General features: G+C 39.1%; 1 protein-coding gene across 2 annotated transcripts in view; it reads left to right on the forward strand.

Moving 5' to 3' along the window:
- iars1 (isoleucyl-tRNA synthetase 1) overlaps positions 1-12,193 on the forward strand; it is a 107,216-nt gene that overhangs the window by 58,621 nt on the left and 36,402 nt on the right. For both annotated transcript variants that reach the window (XM_082156372.1, XM_082156371.1), the window contains exon 25: positions 2,080-2,163. In XM_082156372.1, the coding sequence (XP_082012498.1) occupies positions 2,080-2,163 (84 nt within the window). The remainder of the gene's footprint in view (positions 1-2,079; positions 2,164-12,193) is intronic.

Below are 12,193 nucleotides of genomic sequence, written 5' to 3' on the forward strand. Positions count from 1 at the left end.
CAACGGATCAAAACTCACGGTTCAGATCATTTATGGTTTTTGAGCCTCGGATCGGATCAGTGTATATAAAAAATATATATATATATATACAGTCAAACCAAAATTTATTCAGACGCCTTCAACATTTCTCACATTATCACAGTTTATTCGCTATAGTTTAGAAAATGGTAATAAAACATGAGCAGAACTCAGTGGATATTTGACTGGTTTTGTCCGTCCTTCTGTTAGACTGTCTCACACATGAATTATGTTGAATATCTGTCAGCTGTTAAATTTAACTACACAATTAGATAATACCAGTTTAGCTCAACCAATCACCAAGCAATGCTTCATTTTGTTCAGTCTGTGTGTAAAAAGAGCATTAGCAATTAAAGACAAAACACTTCAGCAAAACATGATCAGCTCAAAGTGTCCCAATCATTTTTGGCCCCAAAGTTTTATTAATGTCACTGGTAGTCACTGTATGAAGATTTATTGGGTATAATATGTCACAGTTTACAAAACTCAGCCACTGCGTCTTCAGCGGTTCAGATTTAGGAACATCAAAATGATGCTGTGTTCCTTATTACACCCAAGAACAGAACAGAACACCACAGTCGATTAGACGCCATTCTGCTCCAGCATATCAACAATGCACTATGATGACAGACAGCTTGCTCACGAGCGAGGGCGGGGCTGTGTTGAAACGCTGCTGTCAATCAAAAATCCTGGGAGGGGCGTCGATTTTGTGACGTCACAAAATTGAACGGCTTGATTTGAGAGAGGGGAAAACATATAAGGAGATATAAAAAAAAACACTGGGTGGATTTTAATCATTTTATGATGATTGTGTACAGGCACTGCCAACACACATTTCCGTACAATCAACTTGTAAAAGTGCATGCAAAAAATCATGCATTATATGACCCCTTTAAATAAACTCCTGATGTACTTACAAACTTTCCAATGCCTCGTTTATGAGTACAGAACCTATTTGTACTCCTGTAGAAGTTTGGTGCCATTCTGGGCATTATTAGTGAGGTAATTTACCAGATACAGCATAGGATCCATTAGCGCTGCACTAACCCATCCGGCTGATATCTCTAAATAAGCTCTAACTTTAATAATGTTCAGCCAAGGGAATAAAGGCTTCTGGGGGGTGTTTGGCTCGAGGTCATGGTACAAAGGACCCTAGGCTGATTTTACTCCGAACCATCTCTTTAATATTATTATCACAGACAACAGTAGGAATATTATTTCTTGACACACGCACACTGCACGAATATACAGAGTTTCCCGCTGTTTGCGCATAATAACTATTCTCCTACATTGGTTCTTTATTTGTTTTAAACAGCAGACTTAATATTGATCCATTTCTGGTCATAATTTGGAGACGATGAGCACATGAACCGCTGTGCCGCTGCTTATATTGATCGTCTGTGGATGAGAGAAACACTGGTGGGACGTTGCTCCACTTCACAGACACAGGGAAAGGAGGATTATAGAATGACGGGACACTCGTTTATACGACACTTTATTCATCAGGAGAACAGCTCGTTCTGTCATACGGCATTACGCTATTTCTACATCACTGCACGTGCGCAGTCCTTCAGTTTCGGTCTCAGTCCGATCAAGTGTTCACATGTTCTCTCGATCGGATTAGAAAAGGAATAAACCCCCTTTCAATCCGATCGAAATCCCAGTCGGATCGAGCTCAATGTGATCGATTAAGGTGTTTTACATGAAGGCTTCAGTCCGATTGAGCCGCTAATCCCATTACTGACGGATTATTGTTGCATGTAAACGTAGCCAGTGTGTGTGTGTGTGTGTGTGTGTGTGTGTGTGTGTGTGTGCGCATCTGTGCGCAGAGATGAATGTGGAAATTGGCAAAATATAAAACATCCAAATTCTAAACTTTCTCTCTATGATGGTTAAATGTATCAGGTAATCCGTGAGTCACACGCGTGCCGAACCGTGTGGAGCTGATCCGTACGGGTCACGATCACCTGAGACCCGCTGCACCCCTGAGAGCTGAGCTTGAGCATGTTGGAGTCACTGCATGTGTGTGTGACGCGAGTGTGTGTGTGTGTGTGTTTTCAGTATCCGCTGAAGGAGGTGGTGGTGATCCATCAGGACGCCGAGGCTCTCGCAGACATCCAGTCCCTGCAGAAGTACATCCTGGAGGTCAGTGTGTGTGTGTGTGTGTGTGTGTGTGTCACAATCACATCCTGGAGGTCAGTGTGTGTGTGTGTGTGTGTGTGTGTGTGTGTGTGTCACAATCACATCCTGGAGGTCAGTGTGTGTGTGTGTGTCTCAATCACAGCAGTTATCATCATTTAGCTGCTCGCTCTTTCCCATGAAAATACAATGAATGAGGACTGACCAATGATGTCTCGGTTGACTTTCATAGGAGTTTAATTATAGATATCTACAATAAACTTTTGTATTTTAAGTATAATTCAAATACTATATATAATTATTATTGTATATAATAATACATTAATATGTGACCTGATCCAGCAAAATGAGTCACAGTGACCCAAACTTCAAAATTGAGATTTTGGTATTAATGGAAAGAGGAGACCATAAGCTTTCAACTGATATCCTAGTCAAAGTCATACCTTGAATGGTTGTAAAGATATACACATTTGAATTATGGTCGTCTGCCCTCTTTTTCCAATTGAAAACCTGAGAAAATCGCTTTTAAAGTTTTTTGCCCGTTTTTTGTTGATATCTTTCAAAATCCATTGCATTTAAAGGGATGAACTATTTATTGTACAGCTTAATTTGACCAAAGACATTAATATATGCTATTATGCCAGGCTGAAGCTCAAATTATTTAAAAAATTGTATTTGAATAAATAATTTAAAAGGCACTTTTACAAACATTTACTAAAATCAGAAAGATTGAACAGAGGTGCTACAGTTTTGCTTGAGAGAGGGGGGTGTGTGTGTGTGTGTGTGTGTGTGTGTGTGTGTGTGTGTGTGTGTGTGTGTGTGTGTGTGTGTGTGTGTGTGAGAGAGAGAGAGAGAGAGAGAGAGAGAGAGACAAGGAAACAGAGAACAAATAATGTTAGCCTATGCAATCATATCTTTGTGTAGGCTAGAATCTAGATGACAATAACAGTGTAACATATTCATAACGGAGATACCAACAGTTAAATATTGGGTTTAAATAAATCAAACACATTGTAATGGATTCTCCTTGCAGATAAATACACTCACAGAATAATTGCACTCATTCACATCCATACACGATAAATACCACAGGGCTGTCGCTGTCATCAGAGGATGACACGTCTCCAGATCTAAAACAATCACTGACTAGCCTTAGCCACTCTTGATGACCAGCAGCAGAGCTTAGGTTAGAAGCCTCCAGTGAGTTCAACGTTTTTGGCGACTTTTTGGCGACTTTGCTCTCTTTTGACAGCGACATTTCTCAAATTAATAATATTTAATCTTTCTGAGGAGATCTGCTAGCTTGTTTACACATAGCGCTACGAGTCTGAGGAGGATGGCTGGACCAATCGCGTGCCGGTCAGTCGAAACGGGGCTTCCCATTGACAAATTATCAGCGTTTGTGTACATTTCTAAGCTTTATGATTGGTTCTATACAACGTGTAACACCATATTTGGAAAGCAGAGACGTTTGAGGGGATTCCCGGGAAATGCTCAGAGGTGACGAGAGGAGTTGAGAAACCAGCGAATTTAGTAAAGCTTTGTAAACTTTAATAGTCATTTAAATACCTTTTCTCAATTATCTGGACTACGAAACTTTAGGAGATTATTTTTGAATGTCTGTTCTTTGAAATTTAGCAATAATAATAATAAATAAAAAAATCTATTATTTCATTGTTTTTCCACATAAACGGCCCATATCTTAAAATGGAACGTTGCGACTTCCGACTCATTTCGCCAGATCGGGTCACATATTATTAAAGCCTGTGTAGTCAATAATTTTCCCATCTTTGATCACCAAAATGACACATTCAAATGTTTTTTCCTTGGAAAAAAAATCTTCATGCCTTAAAATATCTTGAATGTAACTCGACACCCTTGCCTCATTTAGTATGCGCAGTTCTATGAATATGCATATTTCTATTGGCTGATCTCATGTGAGTGACAGGTTGCCCCGCCCACATCATGAGAGAAGAGAAGAGATGCTGCAAGAGGGAGTTATTCTGCTTCAAGATTACCAAGAACATGAATTTAAAACAATAATGATGAATAATCTATGATAAACACTGCAAAAAAGAAATGTGAATTTAATAGTGACTTAAACCAAAGCACAGCTTGATCAGCTCAGCAGGGCCCTCTGCTGGTGTGGAGCCCTTGGCAAACATGTTCACCTTAGCATGTATCGACGGCTACATCACAGCGCTCTTCTGGTGTGTATGAACACACACACACATGCGTGCAGTGAGTGTGTGAGCTGATGCTCAACCGGTGTCCTTCATCTCCAGCCCCTGCCGCAGTGATTTATGGGTGGGCTGAGCCTCCGAGCTAAAATTAGCTCCTCTGTCTCCGTGTCTGCCACGCTCGATTGTCAAACACCCCCGTGGAGAACGCACACACACACTCACACACACACACACCATTGATCCCAGCGCTAGCTTCAGTATTCACCATGACCCACTCGACTCACAAATATATTCATGAGAAAATCACCCGTATGAAAGATGATGAAACTGGACGTTTTTTTCCAGTTGCATTTTGCTTTGCATTATTTAGCGAGAGATAATCAGTTATTTAAATGCATTCATATCCAGCAGCAACAGAGATGCGTTTTTAACCGTTCACTTGACGTACAGAGACTGCTGATTTTTCATATCTGTTGTTTTGAATCAGATCATAATGCTCTTAAACGGATGGATCTGTTGGTGTCACGGGGTTTGAAGTGCTTCCTTTCGGCTGGTTTAAAGCACCGTCTCTGTGTGGTTCATTAGATGCCATGTTTTATTCAGATGACGTTTCTGTGACTCGCGTCCTAGATGAACATGTGAGGCACAAACTCAACCGTCTGACTTGTTTTTTTTCTTCTGCTCTCGCAGTGTGAGAAACACAAACGCTGCAGTCACCTGATTTAATGAACCATCTCCCACTGCAGTACAGCAAACACAGAACATGTCTCTCACTGGTGCTTTAAAACTTCAGAGCGTCGCTGTCAGGCAGAACCTTCCCAGCAAGCAATAGCCCTCATTTCTCCGTCTAGGTTAACTATAGACCTGATATAGTCCGGCTGTGAGTAACACAAATCCAGCCAAAATAACCTTGAATTCGGTTACATGTTGTTTTTGCCAGAATAACTTGCGGGATGAGATGTATGATACTCCATCATGAAAGCAAAGTCAACAGTGATATCAAGCTGTTTGATTTCATTTCTTCACTCATTTCATTTCTTTGCTATCTAATTGATGATTAGTCTATTCTCGGGCGATGGTTTAATCGTCTATTTAATTTTCACTGACAGCCCAAATTTTCCTTGTTTTAGCCAGACGCCTTGGCTGTGTTTGGAGTCGTCTTATTAGACGTCTTTTAAACGCAAAATTGCTTTCTGGGTTATATATCCTTGTTTCATAAATCATTTTTTTCACATATTCTCCATTGTTGCAGCTCCTCTCTTCCCAGTCTGTCAGTAACGCTCTGTTTAGTTCCTGTCTCTATGAAGCCCCTCCTTCTGAAAAGCACACTGTGCTCTGATTGGTCGGCTGGAGCAGTGTGTTGTGATTGGTCGAGCGCTTCGAGTGTGTTTGGGAAATGTCCCGCCCCTTACCATAACCGCCAGTTTAACACACTACTAACTAACTCCACCAGGCCCCGCCCCTTTATTCTGCGCATTAATTATTATAATGAGGAATATTGTGACGTGTTCGTTCCCGGAAGAAACTCAACACTACAATGGAGGCGTTTCAGGAGTTCAGAAACACTGACACTCATATAGAGAAGAACTGGAGCTTTTCATGATCTAACAGCAACAGCTAAACAAATATAGACATGTGAAAAAGCATAAGTCCCAGACGAAAGATGATAAATTGTGTCAATTTCTGTGGTCGTGGCTCCTAAACGATGATCCTACATCGTACAGTGAGAGACGTTGTCATGGTCATGTGACCAAAGATAGTCTGCGATAATTTTCTTGACAGTGTCATACATTTCGTAAGATCTTCTCACAGTGTGTTTGCTGCTATGACCTACGTCTACTGACTAGTCAGTGATGGACATTACTGTACTTAAAGTCCCCCTGTGGTGAAAGTCCAGCTTTTAATGTTGTTTATGTGTCTATGTGGTGTTTTTAATATGCTTTAAGACAAACCATGTGTAAGTTCATAAGTCGACACCATTGCTGAGTATTTCCTCCTTAAAACTGCAGTGAACCAAAGACAGTCTCAAACACACGCTTTGAAATCGCTGGTGTTTCTGACGTCACAAACCACCTTGTAACCAATCAGATCAACGTGTGATCGTCAACCAGTGGATCTCTGAGCTGAGTGAGTGAGTGGAGGCGGGGCTCATTTGCATATTCATAGAACCACGCATACTAAATGAGGCGAGGGTGTCGAGTTACATTCAAGATATTTTAAGGCATGAAGAAGAAAAAACATTTATGTCATTTTGGTGAAATTATTGACTTTAAGTATAGTACAGTTTTCAAGTGTCTGTACTTTATCGGAGTATTTTTGTTTTGGGAAACTTTTACTTCACTACATTTCCAAAAACATGTCGTTCCTCGTTATTTTGAACTGAAGAAATCGGCCGCCACTCCGAGGCGGGATAGCGGTGTCTGAATAATGAATGAGCTGATTCTTTTCACTTAAATCGGTTCAGAAGTTGCACTGAATCATATGAAAATTTTGGCTGATACCGATAACAAATAATTATTTTATATTTGAAAGCCGATAATCAATATATTGGCCAATAAATCTAAATCCAAATTTTTATTTATTTTCCGAGAAACTGATTACAAAAACAAACGTCTCACCATTAAAATCCACGTCCCAAACACAAAATTGGGATGTTCTCATTATAATATTATGTAGCCGATATGACAGACTTGTGTTGCACTTTACTGTATTTTCCTGTTTTGAAGTGATTCCAATCATATTTCAAGCAACTCATAACCATCATGTTGAACAGTGCACATCTGAAGCGCCTCAGCTGAAAGAAATAATATATTATTTATCAGCTTTAATATATAGGGCACATTTTTTTTTCGGGCCGATAACAACATTAAAATTGAACATATATAGGCCACTATATCGGTATCGGCCGAGATACTGTGCATGCCTACTAATAATGGAGTAATATTTGATGAGGATATCTGTACTTTTACTCAAGTTCTCAATTCGTGTACTTCGTCCACCACTGTGACTAAGCAATAAAAATGCAACATGAAATGACGTATTGATCAACGTGACATGCCGCTAAAACTTAAAACTACTTACTTCAAGCTGAATTTGTCAAATTGTCCTCTTTTCCCTAGTCATGATCGCATCCATAGTCTCCTCTTTCGCTTCCTCCTCTTCTTTCATCACACATAAAAACCACAGTTGCCAAAGTGCGATTCATCTTGCTCTATTCGTTTACCACTAGCGCATGCTGATGACGTTTTATTCTTCTATATTAGTGTCGTAGCCTACAATTGGTGTCATCATCGTACAGTCTACAGACATGTCGTGCCCAAGTTTATTAGATCCTTGATGTCATACAGTGTGATGATCTTAGACATTCTGTAATAGGCATTAACCAATGAAAACTAGTAAAATGAGCTTGTGAATGAACTTCGTAACTTCATTGGCTTTTCAAACTGTCAGTCAAACCTCAAAACTCCGCCCCACCTCTAATGAAGTGCCGCACAAATTCTGGACCATCTCTGCTTGTTTGCAATGCAATTGTAAATAAAAAACTGGATCTTTAAATACGTACAGCATTTTCTTTATCCAAAAAACACGTATGTATCTATGTATGTATGTATGTATGTATGTATCAATCAATCAATAAAAACTTTTATTACAGACTCAAGGTCCAAATCTTACCCACAACAATACATAAATACATATCCATAAACACACATGCATACACGCATACCTACACACACACAAAAAAAAAAAAAAATTTTTTTTTTAAAGAAAATCATTGCTCTACCAGGAGACAATTATACCAGTGTTTCCACATACGGGATTGGTAGCGTATAGTACTTAGCCGTATGTTAGTTAAGCCCATTATTATTTTATTTTGTGACCCATTGAGCCGGCACATGAATTTAAACATTAAGTTTCTTAAGACAGCATGAAAGGTCCTCACTCTTGCAACCACAAACATCTCACTTGCACTACACCATCTTGGTCTTGTGAGTAACATTCTCATTGCGTCGTTATATGCTACTTTCAACTTTAAAAGACTTGCCTTTCTATAATTTGACCACAAGTGTGCATTATAGAACAATATGCTTTAAACAGAGATATCTTCACACCAACCGTACATGCCCTAAATTTACGTAAGAGAATATTGGCTTGTGCATACATCATGCGACATTGCCTGTAAATATCTTCATCATCTGTCCTTTTATCAGTGATAAAATGACCAAGGTATTTCACCTTATTACAGACACTAAGCTTATTATTATTATGTATGTATGTATGTATGTATGTATGTATCTATGTATCTATATATGTATGTAAAGGCTAATATTAATGTTTGAAGAAGTGGAAAAGAGTGTCTAGCAATTGTCGTCATAGTCAATACTGTCTCAAATAGGCCGTGTAAAGAACTTCATTTTTATAACATGAGATTTTCCCCAATAACAGAAAAAACTGAGCTCCCGCAGAGCTACGATAAACTTTATAAGTTGTAAGTTGATGAAAATGTAATGCGATGCACTTCTAATGCACTTTCAAAATAAAATCGATAGCATTCATAATCTTTTCCCATCTATGATCTCTCCTGTCTCCACACACGACTTCCCCACTGCTTTTACACCTGGTACTCTCACTGACTTTGCCCCCCCAACCCCTGCTTATATCTCTGAGCTAATCAACAAAGCAAACGCATCTTCCTGTCATCTTGATCCTGCTCCTACTGCTTTACTTCAAAAAAATGTGCACCTGTTATCTCACTGCCGATTTCACTTCTCATCTCCCAACTACTAAGTACTGGTGCTGTTCCTCTGGAGTTAGAAACTGCTGCTGTCACTCCTGTCCTACAGAAACCTGGCCTCGATCCCTCTGACACAGCCAACAACAGACCAATCTCAAATCTACCATTTCTTTCGAAACTGCTTGAGAAAGTGCACTTCTTAGGGTTGTCAATGATCTCCTTATGGCCACTGACTCCGGCTTCCACCAATATCCTAATACTTCTAGATATTTCCTCTGCATTCGACGCAATCTCTCACAGTATTCTCATCTCACGACTCTCAGCTCTTGGTATCTCTGGAACTGCCCTATCCTGGATCACCTCCTACTAGGGCTGGGCGATATGGCCTAAAAATAAAATCCCTGATTTTTTCACAAAAAATCCGATTTACGATTTAAATCGATTTATTTTTCTTCCCTTACTTAAAATCAATCTGCAGATGACAAAGAAATTGTTCAAAACAAGTTTTAACTTTATTTTGTTTTGATTTTCCCTTCTGGGATTTGATTTGGATTTCCCCCTTGGGGTTAAAGTGCAATCAGAAGCAACAAGCCAAAAAGACAAGATGGCAGGCCCTGCCTTTGTAAACAGTGAAAATGTAACATAACATAACGTAACATAACATGAAATGGGTGGATTGGGATTGGGGGGGAACGTGAAAACAAATGTACATCACAATAAAGTGTATTGTGATTGTAAAAACATTTGGTAACTAAACAGAATTTTATTAAGTTTAGTGACAACACAATGTTTACATGGTACAATGACTGGTATGCTACTGTTTTTATTATTGCTTTCACAATTCCAATTCAATTCTTGTGATTTGATTCTGATCTTGATTCAATATCGATTCCTTTGGATAAATACTAGGTACAGTAGATACATGTTAATTTAAAGCCCTGTCAGCTGGTATTTTTATTAAAGGTTAAAAATAACATCTCAAATTAAATATAATGCATTTTTTTTATAATAACAACATTATAATATTTTAATGATATAGGTAAAAATATAATAAATATGTAATATAGTTATCATATTTAGCAAAATGCTCCTCTCTACAGCAATTATTTAAAAGTCCAACTAACGTGCTATGGTCATTAAATGGCTTTCCAGATGTAAATGTAATGTTACGTGACATTGTCCTCTAGCTGTTATTATAGACCTCTTTCCGCAGTTGAAAAACACTGATCGATCGATTTTATTTCATTTCGGTAAGTTGAACTGTATCTTTCAAATTACCTATTGATCATTCGTGTTTATTTAGCCTAACGTACAATTAACTAGTAGTAAAGAGTAACAGATGATCGGTTCACGTGCCGCTTGAACTCTGTCAGCGATCTGTCAAGCGCCAAAACGGTGTTTATTGTTTGAATTTCGTAATTAAATCGACAGAATCTGAAAGCTGAGAAATTCTTTCATTGCAATAGTAACCTTCTCTGTCTTGGCTGTCGGTGTCAGTGTCCTCTTTGCTTCGCGATTTTTCTCTGCGTGAGAAAATGGATGTGTGGCGTGAGAGCGTGTAAAAAGTGACGATTGCGTGAGTTTCACGGTGAATTCGTGAGAGTTGGCAGCCCTGCGGATTCAGTTTGTAAGACTGTATGCTGTTTTTTGGCGGGTGTGCTTGTGCTGCCGCGGTCTTGTTCATTTGCCACGTTGTTTGTGTATCTCTATGCCAAACGCGCGGGGGAAGGGCTGAGCCCGTTCGGAGCTACGGGAGCCCAGAGGGGAGCGTCGGCGAATGTTAAAGAGAAAACCGATTTTCATTCAAACAAATCGACGTAAACTACACATTCGAGTTAATCGATAAAATCGATTTATCACCCAGCCCTACCTCCTACCTGTCTGGTCACCAGCATCCGCCAGGCTAAGCCCACTATTGCCTCTGTCCCACACGGTGTTCCCCAGGGTTCTGTTCTTGGTCCTCTTCTCTTCATCATCTACATGCTCCCATTAGGTAACATCATCCGTCATCATGGCTTTAACTTCCATTGCTACGCAGATGACACCCAACTATACATCCATTCTCAACGTAATGCTCCTTTCCCCACTTATTCCATATCAGCTTGTATTGATGATATAAATGCTTGGATGACCAGTCATTTTCTCAAACTCAACACTGATAAAACAGATCTACTTCTTATTGGTTCACCTCAAATTACATCCCGTTTCTGTGTTGACAATGTTAATATTGCTGGAGTTTTGGTTTCACCACTGTCAAAAACCTTGGTATAATCTTTGACTCCTCTCTTTCCTTCCTTCCACACATCTCCTCGCTCACTAAGTCTGCCTTCTGTCACCTTCGTAATATTGCACGCTTGCGTCCATTTCTGAATATCAGTGATGCTGAGACCCTAGTTCACGCTAACATCACTTCACAGCTTGACTACTGCAATTCTCTTTTCTATAGCTTACCCAATTCATCAATAAATAAGATCCAATATATCCAGAACTCCACAGCTAGGGTCCTGATATACACAAAGAAATCTTCCCACATTACTCTGATTTTACGCAGACTTCATTGGCTACCCGTTTGCTTTCGTATTAGATACAAGAGACTCCTTATCACATTCAAAGCACTCCATGGTCTTGCCCTCAACTATATTTCTGATCTCATCCATACCTACTGCCCAGTTCGCACACTTAGATCTTCCGATACCGGTCTGTTGACGATCCGTAGGTACAGACTATCATCGTTTGGTGGAAGGGCTTTTTGTACCTTTGCCCCAACTCTTTGAAATTTTATTCCCCAACACATTCATTATATTCATTTCATATTCCCCCCTTTCATCATTACACAATTTCAAAACCCACTTTAAAACATATCTTTTTGCAACTATGATCTGTTTTTTATGTATATGTACCTCTATCTATTATGTTATCCATCTCAGTTTATTTTGTATTGTTTCTATGTCATGTTTATTTGTACTTTATTGTAAAGCGACCTTGAGTTTTCTGAAAGGTGCTATATAAAATAAACATTATTATTATTATTATTATTATTACTATTAATGCCATATATGACACAAAATGTCTGTGATTCACTGAAAAAACACCCTTTGAGCTTGATTTCGGTAAAATGTTA

This window comes from Leuciscus leuciscus, assembly GCF_965113295.1.
Source record: "Leuciscus leuciscus genome assembly, chromosome: 23".
Lineage (NCBI taxonomy): Eukaryota > Metazoa > Chordata > Actinopteri > Cypriniformes > Leuciscidae > Leuciscus > Leuciscus leuciscus.